General features: G+C 31.3%; 5 protein-coding genes across 8 annotated transcripts; 3 read left to right on the top strand and 2 right to left on the bottom strand.

The window, feature by feature from the left end:
* Positions 1-2434: 2434 nt before the first annotated feature.
* Positions 2435-5691, top strand: Noc3 (Nucleolar complex protein 3). 2 transcript variants are annotated; one of them, XM_066739863.1, is made up of 8 exons: positions 2435-2850; positions 3071-3362; positions 3677-4011; positions 4113-4483; positions 4554-4718; positions 4801-5158; positions 5229-5326; positions 5412-5691. In XM_066739863.1, exons 1-8 carry the CDS (start codon positions 2626-2628, stop codon positions 5623-5625), a joined length of 2058 nt encoding a protein of 685 aa, XP_066595960.1. In that variant the 5' UTR covers positions 2435-2625; the 3' UTR covers positions 5626-5691. The 2 variants fall into 2 exon arrangements, with proteins under 2 accessions (XP_066595960.1, XP_066595959.1); XM_066739862.1 differs by having other exon boundaries at positions 2435-2868.
* Positions 5692-6279: 588 nt separating this feature from the next.
* Klp67A (Kinesin-like protein at 67A) lies at positions 6280-11082 on the top strand. 3 transcript variants are annotated; one of them, XM_066739860.1, is made up of 3 exons: positions 6280-6459; positions 6516-9391; positions 9687-11077. In XM_066739860.1, the coding sequence occupies exons 2-3, from the start codon at positions 6834-6836 to the stop codon at positions 9724-9726; spliced, it is 2598 nt and encodes an 865-aa protein (XP_066595957.1). In that variant the 5' UTR covers positions 6280-6459; positions 6516-6833; the 3' UTR covers positions 9727-11077. The 3 variants fall into 3 exon arrangements, with proteins under 3 accessions (XP_066595957.1, XP_066595958.1, XP_066595956.1); XM_066739861.1 differs by having other exon boundaries at positions 6280-9391; positions 9512-11082; XM_066739859.1 differs by having other exon boundaries at positions 6280-9391.
* Positions 11083-11091: 9 nt separating this feature from the next.
* On the bottom strand, positions 11092-12432 carry mRpS35 (mitochondrial ribosomal protein S35). Its single transcript, XM_066739867.1, has 3 exons — positions 12210-12432; positions 11508-12130; positions 11092-11435 (listed from the first exon to the last, which is right to left on the bottom strand). The coding sequence occupies exons 1-3, from the start codon at positions 12316-12318 to the stop codon at positions 11163-11165; spliced, it is 1005 nt and encodes a 334-aa protein (XP_066595964.1). The 5' UTR covers positions 12319-12432; the 3' UTR covers positions 11092-11162.
* Positions 12433-12786: 354 nt separating this feature from the next.
* On the top strand, positions 12787-17675 carry Tsf2 (transferrin 2). The gene is made up of 9 exons (XM_066739858.1): positions 12787-12948; positions 13476-13891; positions 13963-14080; positions 14155-14334; positions 14419-15041; positions 15122-15286; positions 15361-15449; positions 15530-15870; positions 16289-17675. The coding sequence occupies exons 1-9, from the start codon at positions 12882-12884 to the stop codon at positions 16927-16929; spliced, it is 2640 nt and encodes an 879-aa protein (XP_066595955.1). The 5' UTR covers positions 12787-12881; the 3' UTR covers positions 16930-17675.
* On the bottom strand, positions 17663-18702 carry LOC136781135 (uncharacterized). The gene is made up of 5 exons (XM_066739873.1): positions 18589-18702; positions 18353-18509; positions 18152-18268; positions 17856-18063; positions 17663-17774 (listed from the first exon to the last, which is right to left on the bottom strand). The coding sequence occupies exons 1-5, from the start codon at positions 18660-18662 to the stop codon at positions 17701-17703; spliced, it is 630 nt and encodes a 209-aa protein (XP_066595970.1). The 5' UTR covers positions 18663-18702; the 3' UTR covers positions 17663-17700.
* Positions 18703-18710: the final 8 nt, after the last annotated feature.

Genomic DNA, 18710 nt, shown 5'->3' with positions numbered 1-18710 from the left:
ATTTAATGCATTTTTACATTTACATTGATATTAACTCGTACTTCTCCACCGTTCCGTGTGCCGTACACGCACACACACACACGCATGCTCTACCACGCCTATTATTAATGTTACTTCCTAATTAATGTCTTACATTCCTGATTCTAGTACTAAGCTTTTTCTAAACACGTTTAATACTGATTTGTTTGCTGAATTTAGAATGCTGATCGCTAAACTCTATCCAAAAATGTTTGCTTTCCGAAATGTACAAAGGTTCCCAAACTTTTTAATCACTCCTGTATAATAAAACAAGAAAAGGTCATTGACCTTGTTTTTCATGCTATTTTTACTACGCAAGAAGGAAAATGTGGAGTTTTCGTAACCACTCGAAATTTGGTACTACTATTAGTTGGACGTTGACAAATTTGAATCCCGTAAAACTTGTTACATTAGTCGTATTGGTATATGTAAGTAAGTAATGAGCGCGATTAGTGGGAGAGTCTCTATGTGCATGGCGAAAGAGAGCTAGCGAGTGAGAGAGAGAGAGAGAGAGAGAGAGAGAGAAAATCTGTGGGAAAACAGGCAGAAAGTATTAAATGCAGAGAGAATACTGGTTGGAGCTTTGCTCTCCAACTCCACGGATATGCACACGTCCACCAGGTGGTTCATCAGTCGCATCTGTGGCGAATGTGGGGTCAGTTTCGTCCTCTTCATCCTCTTCGCTCGCATAGATACTGGTGCTAGTAGGTACTCTCTATCCAGAAACCCGCGTCTACCCCCGCCTTACCGGAAAACCAACGGATGACTTCCTCCTATACTCCTCCTGGACTTCTATCCTAAACATTCATCCCATTCCCACCACCACTTGTCTTCGTTTGACCAGATCTAGATCCGCTTACGCGACTACGAATTTCACATTCCGTAAATCCAAGCCGCATCGACCTATGTTGCGCGCAAGCTTTTCACTCGATCATCTGGTAAACATCCAGAAGTCCAACCGACTAACTTACTTTTCAATCTACGTGGATAAGGCCTCTTTAAAATTAATGATAGAAATTCCAAATGTTCTACGTGCCTTTTGCCACTTTTTTCGAGGGACCAATAAAACTAGGAACTTGAAAACTTTATTAACGTTTTTCTGTTGGTATTATAGGAGTAAATTAGTTTAAAGCTTATTAGATTGTAATCCGTACTAGTGGTCGTGGTACATGAAATAATTTGTGGTAAGTGCATTTGATTTTATCGAACAACATGATTCTATATGCTGGCGATAGAGAAAAATTTAATACTAAGGTATTACAGGGACTGGAATTGTTTAAAACAAATATCCAAATGTGTCGATTTGCTTAATTCAGATCATAAATTATTTTATAATATTAACTACTGTATGCATTACCTTGAATTTTTTAACTTTCAACCACTAATAGTATAAGTGTTAAAAAATATCTTAATAGTTACCCAATTGTTACTCGGATTAAATTCATCCATTATTATTGGAGCTGATTATGCTAGCTGCCATGAAGTTTATAAAAATTGGGCAATCTTTATAGCTTATAAGGTCTAATTAAGCCTGATTTTAATGAGCTCTTCATCTTCATGTGTCATCTTTTTTTATTAAATGAGCCTTTAATGTGATCATATCAAATTATCGATGCTTTACAACTTTGCCTCTACTCTTTGCCACAAATACTACAAAGTCGACTTAATCTGACAACGCGATAGGGGTTGTAATAAAATTCGACATATGGGCACTTGCAGATTTTAGCGGATCATAATAGTTTAATAGGTATTTTTATGACCCTTACATGACTTTTAAAACAGCGATAAATAATATTTTCTGATCTTTCAAAATATAATAAAAAATATTAATTTACACAAGTTTTCTTTCAATGGTTATAAAATAATTCTTGCAGATAGTTATAAATTCATCCAAATATTATTTACATACATGGTAGAATTATAGAAACCGACAGAAAAATTATCCATTTTCATTCCTGTAGTAATCTAATTTTTTTTACACAAACCTATAAGAACTTATAGCTACAAACTATATTTGGTCCCTACAAAAGATGAATGTAAGAACAAAATTTTTTCGCATGAATGTTTATTAATCTCAAATAATACATTCTATATTTGATTCTTTTGACAATCAATATAATTGTTTACAGTTTTCTGTAACATATATATTAATGTTTGTTGTAACTGTATAAAGAATTAAGATACGGTAACCGCAATAAGACATGATAGATTCTTTTAAAACTTTATCTAAATTAATTGTAACTAATGCAAATTAATCGAATAATTTAACCAAAGTATTTAGTGACTTAGTAATATGAAAAACACGAGGGTAAACAAAAATGTCCTTTAAATTAGCATCAAATTCTGGACTAATAAGACACGGTAGCGCCATCTATGTATGTATACTGCCAAGTGTCGCCAGTCCTGGATAGCTCAGCTTACCCGCTCACCACGCGACACATCTCCGATCTTTAACAATATTTGTTGATCAGTCTTTCACGAGCAATAGCGAATTAGAAACAAAGATCTTTTTCGGACGATTTGAAAATCCTAGATAAATTTAAAAATCCTCCCGGACGTCCCCATAAGGTTGATAAAAGAGAACGGTATCCGGGGAGAAAAGAACTGATGGCAGCCCTAACTGCAATAGAAGATTTGTACGAAGAGAATGTCTTTACATTTTCAAAACAGGACGGTACAAAAAGAATGCGAATGTTATTACCAATAAAAACCAAAGAAGGGAATTTAGAAACAAGATTAGTAGAAAATGACTATGAAGAAGTTGAAGAAAAAGATGAGATGCAAAACGCTGATAATTCTGATAACGAAGAAGAGCAGACAAGTGATATAGAGGTGGATACAGAAGTATCCGTATGTTCTTTTTTTATATATTATAATATTCAAGTAATATTGCCATATTCTTGGGTGCTTTCCAATCAACTCAAAATTTAGCACAATTAGACAAATGATACATTGCATATTATACAAACTATATGTTTGTACCTAATTGTGTTAATTTTTAAGCTAATTAAAAAACTTCCCTTATTTATAAGTTTTCATTTTTTTGTTTTAGAATATCATTGAAACAGAATCAGAGGTACCAGTATCTGCAGTAGAACTATTGGCATGTAGGGAAAAAGTTTTAAGATCTAAAAAGTTTAAAATTGGTATACTTTCCAGTAGTTTATTAGAGAACCCTGAATTAAAATCGGGTAATTTTAAACTACTGCTAGATTTAATGGACGAATACAATCCTGAAGTATGTATTACTGTTAAAAAATTAGCTACTGCATCTCTCTTAGAAATTTTTAAAGATTTATTACCATCCTACCAAATTCTTAATTTAAAGTCAGAAGGGATAAAATGTATGTAATAATGATTAATTTCATAATTGATTATATATTGTAATTTAACTCACAGAACCTTGTATCTGACACTACCAATTTTACAGGAAAAACAAAAATCTATATAACATAGTTGCTTTAATGTTTTAAGTTAGCTTGTATAGATGCAAATATTTTTTTTTTAAACTTTCTAATTTCTTCATCTAATAATATAAGCTGTAGAAATGTTTGTGTGAATTTTGTATGATATTATAAAAACAAAAAATGCATATACAAGGTTATGTGTTTTAAACGATGTTTTTTTTACATTTTTATCATCAAATATTTATTTACAGTAAAAAAAGAAACTTTAGCACTTCATAATTACGAAGCAGTGCTACTTAAAAGTTATAAAAACTATTTACAAAAATTGGAAAAAATGGCTAATGTTTTAAGGAGGAAACGTGGAGATTCCAGACCATTGGTGGAAGCGCAAATACATTTAGGAGAAATGGCTGTTACATGCATGTGTAGTTTGCTAATCAATAATCCGTATTTCAATTTCTCTGTGAATGTAAGTAGTTTTGTAGTACCTTTACTAGATAACAAACATCCAAAAGTACGAGAGATTGTAGAGAAAAGTATATCACAAGTATTGAAAGAAGACAAACGAGGAGAAATATCTTTGACAGTAAGTGTGTCTATCTTTTATTTAATAAAAACAAACTTAAAATTGACTTAAATAATTTACAATTAATTATTAATAACAAATTTATGTGTATTGTATTTTAGATAGTTAGAAAAATAAATCAGTATATTAAAACACGAGGACACTCTATACACCCAGAAGTTATTTCAGTGCTTCTTGCACTTAGAATAAAAGATGTTAATCTAGACAAAGAAAAAGTTGAAGATACTAAACAAAAGAAGCTTATGTCTCATAAACAGCGAATCCTTTCATTAAGTAAGAAGGAGCGAAAGAGATCCAAAAAACTGAAAGAAATTGAAAAAGAATTACTAGAAACAAAAGCTGAGGAAAATAAACAAACTAAGGAAAAAGTGCTTACTGAAATAACTAGTATAGTCTTTACAATCTATTTCAGAATATTAAAGCAAGCTCCTAATAGTAAAGTTCTATCAGCATGTCTGGAAGGATTGGCAAAGTAGAATAAAATTTAGAAAGATAGTTGAATTGTAGTTGGAACAAATGACTAATTATTAATATTTTTCTAGGTTTGCCCACTGTATTAATCTAGAATTTTATCAAGACTTAGTAAAAGCAATAGATACATTAATGGAAGATCATGGACTAGGTTTGAAAGAGCAATTGCATTGTGTTCAATGTGTTTTTACAATTCTCTCTGGTCAAGGATCTTCATTAACAATTGATCCATACAGGTAAACTATTATTGCAATGTAATCAATTCCTCTTTTATTTATAAGAATGAACAGAACCAAATAAAAATATATGCTTTTTTAGATTTTATGCACAATTCTACAAAAATATGTTAAAAGTACATATAGGAAAGACTCATCAGGAATCTGATAGAATAATAAATACTCTTGAGCAAATTTTAATTCATCGAAGAAAAAGAATTACACAAGCTCGTTTAATCGCTTTTGTAAAGAGAATAGGGACCTTGACTTTGCAATCACATCATAATACATCACTTGGATTATTATGTATTATAAAACAAGTAATGCAACTTGGAAAAAGTGCTAACATATTATTGGATACAGATAGCAGCACTGGTAATGGTTTTTACGATCCTGAATTGGAAGATCCTGAATATTGCAATGCACATTGCACTGCTCTTTATGAGCTGTCTGTACTTCAGGTTGGTAATTATACACATAAGAATTAAATTAAATATCAGAAAATAAAGCTTCTGTTTGTATATATTTTAGCGACATTACCACAACACTGTACAAAAAATAGCAAAAAATATAGCTTGTGGCGTTCCTACCAGTGGCGAAGGCAGCTTACATCCGGAAATTTCTAAATTGTAATTATTTAAAAATTAATTTTTTCTAATATAATTTAATATTAACATGTTTTTAATTGAGTAATCTTATCATCATTCATTACAGAACTCCAATAGAACTCTTTACGGAATTTGATCCAACGGAAGTTGCCTTTAAACCTGTTATACCTCCTCCAAAAAAAGTTCAAATTAAATCAACTCTATATGGAAAACACACATATGCAAGCTCAAAATTTGAAGAAAAAGTGATGAGCGTAAATGTTAATGAAATTTTAGATAGCGAATTTACAGATTTTTACAAAGAGCTAAAAACTCGGTAGTCAGATGGCTATTAAATTTTGTAAATGACAATAACCTAAGAAATAAATTTTATTAATATTGCTCAATTAGTCTGTTTATAAGATTATAAATGGTTTTATACGTCATATTTAGAAATTTTATTCATGCGTGTATCCATTTTTAAACGAATTAAATCAATTTCATATAGTATAAAAGTTTATTAATTAGTTTATGAAGCTTATTAACTTTTCGTTGATGTAATAAACCATATGATAAGAGAATTAACTTTTCAGAGTTTATTTATTGTATATTATTTATGTAATTTATTCATATCCGTGAAATTTACAGATCCTTAGATCAATCACAGTTATTTTTTATTGAAAACGCTAAGCGAATAGCACGGGTTGATACTGAACTACCTAAGTCAAGCGACGTCCAAATTTATTCCACATAAAATATTTTTTAAAACAATAAACTCTGTCGCTTTTCACAATTTCCCTGTTTACATTCAGTAATAAGAACAATCTAATATATTTTAATTCAATAAAGATAATAGATTCAAGAAATTGAATAATTATTGTTCCGTAGAGATAAAAGAAAAGTTGTGAATTGTGATGTTTCACACACAGCGCCACGCTCGGTGCTGATTGGAATTAAATGTTTAAATTTGAAGCTTGGCAGGCCAACGGCCAGTTCGACAGTCGAGTCCCGTTCCGTGTTTGTTTCTTTCGCAAATATTTTGTTGTAAAACGTATTGATTTGATATACACTAGCATAATTATTCACAGTAGTAAATTGAAGAATAAGTGAAGAATATACATACGTTTGGTGTGTCTACATATATATACGTCTATGTATATATACATATATATCTGGTATTTATTAATTGGATAACATTTGAAAGAAAGATATTCGAAATTAGTGCTTCTAGGTTTCAACTAACGATCGTGTGAAACGAGAAATGATTTAAAGCTATCATTCGCTGAAAATACTGAAGTAAGGATTCGTACGCAGTAAACCATCCTCTATGTCTCAACTTAACAATTTGCTGATGTTCAGTGAGAATTTTGTGAAATACAAGAGTTGAAGTTCGGTATAGGTGAAGAGCTAATTAGAAAAGGGGTATACATATATTTGCCAAATGATTGAGAAACGCAATTGTTTCAAGGAAAAGATTGTATAAAAACTGTTGTTTTATGAAACGTTACGAGGTGTACTATAGTTTTGTGAGGTGTACAAAAAATCGATAATGGTTTTCAATAAATCCAAGGTACTTTCGCCTAATAAAGTGAAACGTTTGAATGGTAAATCAAAAATTGGGATCAAGCCAAGCACGAGTGGAAGTACAACTGGCCACAGCGATAATGGATCGCAAAATATTAAAGTTATCGTGCGAGTGCGTCCACAGAACGAGGTGGAAATACAAAAGAATTCTAAAAACGTTATCAAAGTAGTCGACGATAGAATGCTAATTTTTGACCCTAAGGAAGAGGAAAGCCCCTTTTTTTATCAAGGTATAGCACAAAAGGGACGTGATTTAAACAAAAAACAAAATAAAGATCTTCAGTTTATTTTTGACCGGATTTTTGAGCCTTTTGCATCTAATAGTGATGTTTTTAATGGCACTACAAAATTCTTGATAACTAGTCTTTTAGATGGTTATAACTGTTCCGTTTTTGCTTATGGAGCTACAGGAGCTGGAAAGACTCACACTATGCTTGGTAGCTTCAATGATCCTGGCATTACTTATAGAACTGTTGCAGAACTTTACTCTCAAATTGAAAGTCAAAGCGAACATAAAGATTTTAATTTAGGGGTAACTTATTTGGAGATCTATAATGAGAATGTTTATGATCTCTTGCATAAATCTAATCCATTGCAATTAAGGGAGGATGAGAGGTGTGGAGTAATTGTTGCTGGATTGAAAGTTATTACAATTAATGATGCTGAGGAGCTTTTGGGCCTATTGACAAAAGGTAATAAGAATCGCACGCAACATCCTACAGATGCTAACCAAGAGAGCAGTAGAAGTCATGCAGTTTTTCAAGTTTACATTAAGATGAATAATAAATTGGATGGTCAAGTGAAGCAAGTTAAACTTTCTATGATTGATCTTGCAGGCTCTGAAAGAGGCTCAGCAACTGGTTGTAAGGGGGCAAGATTTAAAGAAGGAGCAAATATTAACAAGTCTTTATTAGCCCTTGGAAATTGTATAAATAAATTAGCTGATGGTGTTAAACATATACCATACAGAGACTCTAAGCTGACCCGTTTATTAAAAGATTCCTTAGGGGGAAATTGTCAAACCATAATGATTGCAAATGTAGCACCTACAAGTTACAGCTATGAAGATACCTATAACACCTTAAAGTATGCAGATAGAGCTAAAAAGATCAAAACTCATATCAAGAAAAATATTTTATCTTGCGAAATGCATGTTACAGGCTATATTAAAATGGTTGAAGAGCAGAAGAAAGAAATAGCTTTGCTGAAACAAAAGCTACTAACTTTTGAAAATGGCACAATACAGCCTTCAGAAACAAAAATTTCTGTGACTGAAGAAAATAATAAGCATCTGAATGATTTAAGTAAGAAACTAATTGGAATATTAGAGAAAAAGCAAGTTTTGAATGAGAGAATACTATCATTGGAAAGTGCAGACAAGATTTTGTGTTGCAGAATGCAGTATAAAAAAACTGCTGATGAAAGACTTAAAAATTTAACTGCAGCTATTGGAGAGTTTACAGAGGAGCAAAATGGTAGTGGTAAAAACAGACTTAATAAGTCACTACTTTATTTCAAACGGCAAAGGGATGCACTGAAAATAAAAATGAAGACAGTTTGGGATGATCTTCGCAGAGTTGAAATTGAACTTCAACAGATAAACTCAGAAATCAAGAATGAAAGTCTATGTGAAAAATTATCAGATAAAATCTCTTTACGTGCATGTGAAATTGAAAAATGCCATATGCAACAACAATTTGAGCATACAAAGAAAGTCAGCAGTTTGCAACAGTGTGAGATGCAGTCTCTACATACGATAATTAAAATGATGAGTACAACATTACAAAATTATTATAACATGATGATGGGACTTGGCTCAATGACAGAATCTATGAAGCAGGAATTCAAACAACTGATTAAAATGTTAGAAGGGGTTCGAAATATTAAATGGTCTGATTTAGAAATGACTGATCACGAGGATTTTTACAATTTAACATATTTAAGTACACAACAGTTATTGGATCCTATCAAAAATGAGATGCCTTTAGCATCAGTGAACATTTATGATAATGACAAAAATCCTGATTTGACAACCACATTAGACTCGACATTCCATTTGATTCCTGATGAGACTGAGAAATGTGATATTCAAAATACTACTGTAACAAAAACTGAGAAAACAGATGTTTTATATGACAATAATGATAAAGATGAAAACATAGAACTAAATAGTACATTTAATTTACAAGAGAAAGCAAAGAAGAGACCTTTGTTTGACCAGAATAGTAGTTCAAAATCACCAGCCAAAATGGCTAAAAAATTAACAAAGCAGAAAAATGGTTCACAATTATTAGATTCTGAAAAAGAAAATAAAGATGTACAAAGACCTACAGTAATGAGTGCAAAAAGTATAGCTATTTTAAACAGGATAAGATCTGAAAAACTGAAACAAATTGGCAACTCAGAATATAAAGATGAATGCAATAATGACCATACTGATTCAGGGCTAAAGACTGTACGCCATAAAGAAAGACGTGGATTAATGGCATCGCATCCATATCATAAGCCAAATGCAAAAGCAAAGTAAGTTTCCTCATCTTGGTTATAAAATTGGAAATTATCCAGCTTCTACAACTTAATACCACTAAAGTTAAATAGCATTAAAAACTATTTGTGGTATCTTAATCATGGTTTGGATTTTAGTTAATTACTAGTACAGTTCTGCAGATAATTCATTTGTTCTGGAACTGTGAGAGGATATTATTATTTATACGTGCCAGCATTACAGATTAAAATAATGATTGCCTGTGGCTGATAGCATTTTTTAATTCAACTTATTTTTGCAATATTTGTACCAAGACAAAAATTTAATTTACAGGTTTACACCAGCTCTACCTTCTACTAGAATTCCTTGGTAAATACAAATATTATTAAGTAAAGCACAATGTAAAAATGTGTTATAGAGAAACTTAGATATAGCGTGCAAAAACCTATGGTATTTAATGTATGAATAGAAAAAGGACTATGTGATGTATCTTGATAATTATTATATACTCTACTGTGTAATTTCATTTTAATCTTTTTTAACATACTTGGAGAATAAAATAAAAATAATGATGTTTATTAAATCAATCTGTTGTACTGTGTCAAAACTGTATAGTATAAACTCTTGTACAATACACATAAGAAAAAAGTTGATATTATAATAAAATAATAGATATGTATCAATATATACTAATTGGAAATAGAATTGATATACGATAACATCGGATTGTATTAATTTATGCATTTTAATGAGCAGGCTAAGATGTACACATATCAACGTAATGCTCTAAAAATCGTTGTTTTATTGTTATATATCAATACAATACATACTCTTGTCTCTTATATCGTATTATATTATACCGATTTATGTGAATAAAACAACGACTTTTGCCACGACGTGTCACTATGTGTAAATCATACCTTATGATTAAAATTAATAGTTTTGGTCATGATGCAGTAGCAAAAACTAATAATTATTCTAAGGAATACATCAGATTTAACTGTTTTGTCATTGTACATTTTAGATATATAATATAAATTTAAATATAAAAATTAAAAGTATTTTTACTGTCTAAAGTGTATTGCAATAATTATAATTAATGATTTACCATAAAAAAAATCAATACAATGTCTTTATTATTCGCAGTATCATTGTATGTATATAGATATATTTAGAATTAACTTTGTACTAAATTGACATTGATGTATCTGCGTCAATTAGTATATTACTGTTTTTGAAAAATAAATTAGACAGTGTACTCTTTTAAAACTGGAGCACATGGAATTTTCTCTATTTAAATAAATAAAAAGGATAAGCAGTGTAGCATCAATTTAGTAAAAATAGAAAATTTTGTAATGAATTGATATTGCACCTACTCTATATTTAAATAAAAATTGAGGCATCAGTGGCAGAATTACCTTAGAAATTAGGCAGAACATTTGTTTAACTAGCTTAAATTCTTTAATTCTAATCAATTTATAAGCAGAATTAGGGAGAAATTCTATTAATTTTCTGGACAATAGTTTTCAAATAGTTATCTTTACTTCACAACATAGCAAGCTTTAGTAAAAGTGATAATTTCTTAATCATTTTTGAAAATTTTATTTAAGAAATTTTGAAACTTGATGCTTCAACTCTAGTACTTCATTCAATAATGTAAGCATTTAATTTTGTGTTAACCTTTAAATTTAAAAAATTCGTTTTGTATCTTATGCATGCAAAAAATATGAACCAAGAATGAATTAAAAGGAACCTTGTATTTAATAAAGGAACTGACTTACAAATAATGTACTTTATACACAATAACTTTTATTTTGTTTTGTCATCTGGTTTTTTAAGATGCAAAATATTCTTAACAGCTTCCTTATATTTATTGACAGAAAATTCATCCTCTCCATTATTTATTAAATCTGTAACTGCCATCTTATACTCTGTGACATGAGGAATATTTTCATAATCAAAGTCTGTTGGGGGAAAAGGCCACTTGTAAATAGTCACTAAGTTTTTACAACTAGCATTTTTTTCCCAATCATAGTACTCCATATCCACCTCCTCTTTTTCACTTTCCCAAGGTTCAATATTCTAAAACAAAAAGTTAATAAATATAATTAAAAGACCATAATTATATTAAATTTTCATAAAATAATAATTTACCCAGGCTTCATTATAAACAGCTGTAATTAAATATTCTACATATTCTAGATTTTGTTGTTTAAGGGGACACCTATCAGCTGTAATAGTTATGAAGTCTGTTTCTGGGTTATACCTATTGCCCAGCAGCCTCAATAATTTATCTTTTGCATGAGCATCTAAATGTAATGATGATAATTTTACTCTTAAGCTAACAATTCTTGCAAGTGGTTCCCTTATTGTAGGAGAGGAATAACAATAATCTGATGAAATAATTTCCACTGGAAAATGTTCTCTTTGCTTTTCTTCAGTTTCTAAGCCCTCTGGCCATTTTGTACAAAACTTTTTTATTGCTTCGCAATGCTTCTTTATCACAGGTGGTGTCAGATGTAAAAAGTTTGGTATTTTCATAAGTTCTGCATTTGCAAATTTATGAGGTATTGGGTTTGTGTCTTTTTCTTGATAACCCTGACGTAGAGGAAAGGGTACTACTGCTGGATGAAAAGTCCTTGGTCCAGGCCAAACTGCAGACCAATCCTGATCAGTTGGCATTTGTAAATATCTTGGTGGTGATACAGGCATATGTATTTTCTTAGTTTTTGTTTTCTCTTGTTTTTTCTTAATTAGTTCAAGTACACGAAATTCTCCTGAAAATACCAGATAAAATTGTCAGTCATAGAAATGTATACCCGTATCAAACTTATACAGAAAAATTAAATAACTGACCATGGTCTTTAGTAGTAGAAGTAGAGCAAAAACTAATTTGTAAATTCGAAATTAAGGAAAATGTAGGAAGAGATAGTTTCCTTCCATTAAGAAAAATATTAACAACCATTTCGCTTTATGAGCTATTGTATACGGTATTTAAGATTGCTCACAGTGGATAAGTTGATTATGATAGTTTTCTAAGCTCAGGCGGCGAACGTCTGCTTGTGACGTCATAGGCCATGTTCCGCTATTGACTGTGAAGTGTGAATGTGTTGTATCCATGTCCGAATTTTGAAAACCGCGGCGCATGCACTGGGAGCGCAGTGGCCCCACTGGACCCCACTAGCTGTGTTTTATTTAGCAATAAGTTGCTACACTTTTTACACTTTGTGCACTTTTTAAGGTGTCAGACAAAGACAAAAATACGGAAAGTGTAGAAAGTGTTAAAAGTGTAGCTAAATAAAACACAGCTACTGATAGAGAAAAAACCCTATAGCCAGTCATAATTCAAAATGGCAAAGTTGGCAATGCTGATTAGCTGTCTCCATTATACTCTCCATTTCAAATTCCAATCTAGCTTTACTTTTCTCAATGGGTGACTGATGATGGTCCAATGGGTGTTGGCCCTGTTTTTTGTTTTGTCTAAAATTTGTCTCTTGTTAAATTATTATTGATGAAAATACAGTTAAAATGTGGTCGAAATGGTTATGTGGTGTACTCTTTATATCTGTTAGTTATTCCTACATCTTTACTTATGGTAATCAATTATAATATTTTCTGACACTAGAGTAATTCAATGCGTTACTTTAGCATCATGATTAACCTCCGCATTTCTTTATTTTCTATTTATTCCTTAATTTGACAAACGAGTTTTTAAAAAAAAAATGTCTCAACAATTATTTTTATTTAATTTTTTTTAATTAATATACGCTTTCTTTTGCAAGTATCGTTTTTAAAGATTTTCAAATTAATATCTATGTTTATATAAACAGTTTAAATGACTCTCGAATTATTTGATTCTCACAGATTTATTATTCAGTATAGGTACGTTCCTTGCAATTATTTTAATAGAGGTCGGAATGTTTTTAAAAAATATTTATTTTATAATTTATAACCTTTTAAATATAGCTAATTGATTATCTTTGATAAGCAGCCATGTTGTAAATTAAGAGGGCGTGTTCTGGATAAGATTACACACTACCAGTGTTATGAATTTTTTACATGAACATATATAAAAAGTGAAATAATCGAACCTCACAAAGTATAATGATTTTGCATTTACAGGCCAAATTATAAATAGCAAAATATTGACATGGTGTACTATTTCCGAGGGAGAGCAAAGTAAATGTGAAGCTTTTGGAACAGCTGTAAACCATACAAAATCTTATTATGACAAGAGCTACTTCATTCTCCAATGTAAACAAGCATTTAACAAAGAAGAATGTATGACATTATTGGATCGAGAACTAGCTCAAATAACAACATTAGACGCTGGAGAAGTATTTATAGCAGGACGCTATCACAGTCTTGTACCAATCATGCAAGAAATTTATGAAAATGGTGTTAATTATCAATATGCTGTTGCTGTGGTTAAAAAAGGCTCCTTACCAGATGTACAAACTTTGCATGACCTCAGAGGGAAAAAGGCATGTTTTGCTGGTGTAGGCACATTAGCTGGTTGGGTTATTCCCATTCAAATGGTAAAATTTTTTTATAATTTATAAATTTAGTAATATTAATAAATAGCTTTATAATATAAAACTGGTTCTAGCTGATGAAACATGGAGGAATGAAGATCATTGATTGTAACAATCATGTGAAATCTACAATTAATTATTTTGGTCCAAGCTGTGCTGTTAATTCTCTGATCGATAAATACAATCCATTGGGTATGTTTATAATCGCATTAATTGTTTTAGTATGTAGAATTATTATTTCAAATAAAACACTGGAAATATTTTAGGTGACAATTCTGATCAATTGTGTAAGCTTTGTATTGGCAAAGCACCAATTGGTAAATGTACTAGTGCTGATCCTTATGCAGGTTATGAGGGAGCATTCCGTTGCTTGGTGGAAGCTGGGGAAATTGCATTTTTAGTCCACACAACAGTGTCTGAAATGACTGCAACTAAATTTGATTTTAGTATGTAGTAATAGATGTTATAGAGAGTTGTTAAATAATTAAATTTTAATAAGATTTTATTTAAAACTAAGCATATTTTTGCAGATTCTGTGACAAAGGACCAATTTGAGTTACTTTGTAGAGATGGAACCCGAAGGCCTATTGATGATTACAGAGCCTGTAATTGGGGTAGCGTACCATCTCGAGCGATCGTTACATCATCAGCTTCTAATTTAGAATTGCGCAGAATGTATCAGAGATTCTTAGACAAAGCAGTTAAAATGCGAAATAAGGATTTACCAAAGAACAATAACACAGATATCTATATTAATAGCGGTCGCTTTGATGGACAACAAGGCAGCTTTGATAACAGACCAAGATTTAGTCACTTTAAAGACAATAATTTCAATAACTACGATTTTAACAATTTTAGCAATTCAAATGAGCACACCACAGATAATTATGGCAATAATATTTATAACAGAGGCTCGGGCGGTTTTAACAATCCTAGCGAATACACCACAGATAATTATGGCTTTCGCGTTTCCGATAACAGAAATAATTACAGCCGTAACTACGATGGAAATTATAATAGTGGTTTCAGTGGCACAAATAATTTTAGCAATAGAGGAGCTTTTGGAGATCCTCCAAGTATTACACCAATAGAAATATTTGATATATTCGAATCTGCTCCTAGATATGGTTCTCAACACAATTTAATCTTTTCCGTAAGAAGATAGTTAAATTTTCAATGAAAATATCGTATACGAGCAATTAAACCTAACGAGATAAATATTTAACATTTCAGGACGCTTCTCGTGATTTTGTACAGATTCCTGAAAAAGATCAGACTTATTCAGGGTATTTAGGTAGGTCACTTGATTTAATATTGGATGTACGACATTGTCCAGTAAACAGAATGTCATTATGCGTTACATCTGATCCAGAAATGGATAAATGCATTAAAATGAAGGTACAAAAATAATTATTATTCATTACTATTTAATAATGAAAAAACAACCATAAGTAAATTAACCGTTTTTTCAGATTGCTTTGAAAGCACAGTTACTAAAACCTGAGCTAATATGTCACAAAGGGCACAGTCAAATTAATTGCATGCAAGCTATTCAGAGTGGGTAAGAGAAAAAAAATGGTCTTAATGATGGTAGAGTAATCAAAGCAGTCTTTTCTAAACTTTATGTCCGTTTTACCTTAGAATTGCGGATGTAGCGGTATTGGACGCAAGTGATGTATACACAGCAGGATTACGCTTTGACTTGATTCCATTTATTTCGGAGGTTTATAATCTCGGGACGGCTGATTACTACGTTGTAGCCGTAGCTAAAGAAGAAGATGACAATACGGATCTGACTTATTTAAAGAATAAAAATACATGTCACGGAGGAATAAGTACAGCTGCCGGCTGGGTATATCCACTGGCTTATCTCATATCCAATATTTGGATCAGAGGATATGGGTGTGATGCCGTCCGTGCTGCTGCTGAATATTTCACTAAATCTTGTGTACCTGGTGCTCTAAGTACCGAGTATAATATAGGTAATTGAAAGATTTGATATATGTACAAAATACAGGACGCTTATTTCATGAGTGACTAGCAGGTCTAAATAGAGGAAAGAATTTTAAGAAAGAAAAAAAATGAAATCTCTAGGTATAGCATTTTATAAAAGCTTGTTAAGAATTAAAAAGTTTTTTATCCAAGCAGTCCTATGGTTTTGCTATATTGGCCAAATATTCATTTAGACAAAATGTTTACTAATAGAATACCTCGAATCAACGTCATAATATCCTTAATAAATTTCTAATCGTGTGTTATATAAATTCAATAAATTTGTAAGGGGATTTTTTTTTTTTCTTGAAATTGCTTTCATCTCTTCAAAATTCTAGGATTGATCCCTTTAAACTAGTCATCGTATAAACATAAATTATTTTAAGTTACATTTTAATCCATTTTCAGGGGTGCCTTATGATAACATGTGTGACTTGTGCCATGGCGGTAGTTCAAAATACTGTCGAAGGGACGCGTCCGAAGATTATTTCGGTCACACTGGTGCCTTCAGATGCCTCGTGGAAGGTGGTGGAGACGTGGCTTTCGTAAAACACACGACTGTAGCGGAGAATACCGATGGAAAGCGTAAAGAGTTCTGGGCACGAAATACTTTCACCAAAGATTTTGAGCTATTGTGTCCCGATGGCACACGCAAACCTAGTACAGACTACCTTAATTGCAATTTGGGAAAAGTGGCAGCCAATGCAATAGTTACTCGTGGTGGCTACTATGGCTACAACGAAACTCAAATAAATGCCTATATCAATTTGTTCATATATGCTCAACAACTCTATGGGAGGAAGGAACAAGATGAATTCAGTTTTAGTATGTTTTACAGCGCTCCACCCTACGCTGATCTTATTTTTCAAGACGCTGCACAACAATTGGTAATTATCCCCCCTGAAAAACGTAATTTTAGGGATTATCTTGGCTCAGATTTTATGAGAGCTAAAAGAATTGTGGATTGCCATGCTGGTGCTGCTGCTTTGCAGTACTCCTTGTTGGCAACATTATTTATGACTTTATTTACTTATATGTTAAGTAGATAGAGTTTTTCTTTTAAAAATAGTTTTTTAAGCATCAAGGATTAATTTAGAAATTGTATCATGCCTTTACTCATTATTATTTAGCACTATTCTGTTCAAAGCAGTATTTTCGCTTCAAGTAATTATCGATTCCTTTCTTCTATGCTGCTAAATTTAAGTGTATTAAGGATTCCAGAATATTGTATCCAAAGTACAACTGAAAGTGACCTTACAAATGAATTTTTTCTACCACGCTAGGAATGTGTTCATGGTACAATTGTTAGTTTTTTTTACATATTTTCTATGTATACATATATTATTACAAGGAACTGAAGATTTTTAAGAAAACTTTAATAGTTTTAACACCATAGTGTGGATTCTTTTTTAACGCGCGCGCGCGCGACGCCTGGAAAGAGAAATATATAAAAAAAATTATTATACCAGTAAGGCCATGTAAATAAATATTTACAAAATGTGTATTTCTCTTTCCAATGCTAATTTATAAATCATCGTAGGATTACGATAATAGATTATTGCTGATAAAAGCGGATCTCTTCTTCAGTCCGTCCATTTTTACAAAATTTGTATTTCTTTTTCCAATACTAATTTATAAGTCATCGTAGGATTACGATAATAGATTATTACTAATAATAGCGAATCTCGTTTTCAATCCGTCCATTTTTAAAAAATTATACAATTTAGTCTTTTAAGAATTATTGTATTGTTACATGTACTTTGTACCATTGATGAATATTTTTTTTAATACATGTATTTTGAGCAAAGAAATTTATGACTTTACTTTGATCTTGAAAAAATGTTATTCATAGGTATCTTGAACGAATCTTGGAAAATATCGTTTTGATTTGAACCTAAATAGAAATAGAAACATTTGGTTTACCTGGATAGAGGTTATCTTAAAAATAATTGATAAGACTTGTTTGCGACCAAACCTTTAAGAACAATGGGTTTAATTTTGTCGGTAAGAAACGGATTAGCTTTATCAATTTCTGTCTGATCAGAATTAAAAATATCCTCATAGGATGATTGCATGCTCTTGGTAAAAATTTGTGATATTTCTGACACTACGTAGGGATGTTTAGGTCTTGCCAGGAATGACAATCTTTCAGTCAATTTATAGTTTAAAGCACTTTTCTTTACCTAGAGGTATTGAAAACAACAAATAGGATAAGAAAGAGAGAGAGAGAGGGAGTAAATAGTATATAAAGTTTTATGTTAAGTGATTTACTTGAAATGGATCGTGTTGTTTTTCGTTAGAAAATCTTATCTTTGGCTTAGCAAGCTGGTTCACATGCTCCAAACGTTTCATAAACTTGTACGCCTTTTTACTAAGTTTCTTCTTTTTCTATAAAGCATAACATAATAAATAAATATCCCTTTTTTTGTAATTAATTAAAACATAATGAAATTTTCTTGCAAGCATCTATACTTTTTTCTTTTTTGCTGGAAGAGACGTTTCCATTTCAATTGGAGAAAAAATGTTGAAAGTATTATTGACTTGTTCTATAGTTGGGGCTTTAACTTTTCTTGCCGAGCACCAATTTCTATTCCGATTATTCGTTTTTGTATTCGTGACTTTAGTGGTACTAAAAAAATTATTTCTTTTCTTATAGTTTATAGCCTAATAAATTTACTATAATTTGTAAACTAAAACAATTTTCTTACGCTGAGATGGCCGAGCTTTTCTTAACACTTGTATGTTTCTTTTGAGCAACACTTGGAGATTTCCTACGTATCATTTTTCTTTGAAAAACCGTGAAATAAATGTGCAGATACCGATATGAATA

The sequence above is a fragment of the Prorops nasuta genome, unplaced genomic scaffold, assembly GCF_024137725.1.
Source record: "Prorops nasuta isolate Cenicafe-Biocafe unplaced genomic scaffold, Cenicafe_Pnas_1.2 PNAS00021, whole genome shotgun sequence".
Taxonomy (NCBI): domain Eukaryota; kingdom Metazoa; phylum Arthropoda; class Insecta; order Hymenoptera; family Bethylidae; genus Prorops; species Prorops nasuta.
Note: the sequence above shows the minus strand (reverse complement) of the source record. Positions and strands in the feature narration are given on the sequence as shown.

What these genes read in the sequence shown, in the direction of transcription:
- Noc3 (XM_066739862.1), top strand. Translation starts at nt 2,626, where the DNA reads ATGGCAGCCCTAACTGCAATAGAAGATTTGTACGAAGAGAATGTCTTT. An exon ending in TGTCTGGAAGGATTGGCAAA is followed by an intron (nt 4,484 to 4,553) that starts GTAGAATAAAAT and finishes ATATTTTTCTAG; the next exon opens with GTTTGCCCACTGTATTAATC. An exon ending in CATCCGGAAATTTCTAAATT is followed by an intron (nt 5,327 to 5,411) that starts GTAATTATTTAA and finishes CATTCATTACAG; the next exon opens with AACTCCAATAGAACTCTTTA.
- Klp67A (XM_066739860.1), top strand. Translation starts at nt 6,834, where the DNA reads ATGGTTTTCAATAAATCCAAGGTACTTTCGCCTAATAAAGTGAAACGT. An exon ending in AAGCCAAATGCAAAAGCAAA is followed by an intron (nt 9,392 to 9,686) that starts GTAAGTTTCCTC and finishes TTTAATTTACAG; the next exon opens with GTTTACACCAGCTCTACCTT.
- mRpS35 (XM_066739867.1), bottom strand. Translation starts at nt 12,318, where the DNA reads ATGGTTGTTAATATTTTTCTTAATGGAAGGAAACTATCTCTTCCTACA. An exon ending in TTCTACTACTAAAGACCATG is followed by an intron (nt 12,131 to 12,209) that starts GTCAGTTATTTA and finishes TGGTATTTTCAG; the next exon opens with GAGAATTTCGTGTACTTGAA. An exon ending in CTGTTTATAATGAAGCCTGG is followed by an intron (nt 11,436 to 11,507) that starts GTAAATTATTAT and finishes TTTTTGTTTTAG; the next exon opens with AATATTGAACCTTGGGAAAG.
- Tsf2 (XM_066739858.1), top strand. Translation starts at nt 12,882, where the DNA reads ATGTGGTCGAAATGGTTATGTGGTGTACTCTTTATATCTGTTAGTTAT. An exon ending in CGATAAATACAATCCATTGG is followed by an intron (nt 14,081 to 14,154) that starts GTATGTTTATAA and finishes GAAATATTTTAG; the next exon opens with GTGACAATTCTGATCAATTG. An exon ending in TGCAACTAAATTTGATTTTA is followed by an intron (nt 14,335 to 14,418) that starts GTATGTAGTAAT and finishes ATATTTTTGCAG; the next exon opens with ATTCTGTGACAAAGGACCAA.
- LOC136781135 (XM_066739873.1), bottom strand. Translation starts at nt 18,662, where the DNA reads ATGATACGTAGGAAATCTCCAAGTGTTGCTCAAAAGAAACATACAAGT. An exon ending in TTCCAGCAAAAAAGAAAAAA is followed by an intron (nt 18,269 to 18,352) that starts GTATAGATGCTT and finishes TATGCTTTATAG; the next exon opens with AAAAAGAAGAAACTTAGTAA. An exon ending in AACAACACGATCCATTTCAA is followed by an intron (nt 18,064 to 18,151) that starts GTAAATCACTTA and finishes CAATACCTCTAG; the next exon opens with GTAAAGAAAAGTGCTTTAAA.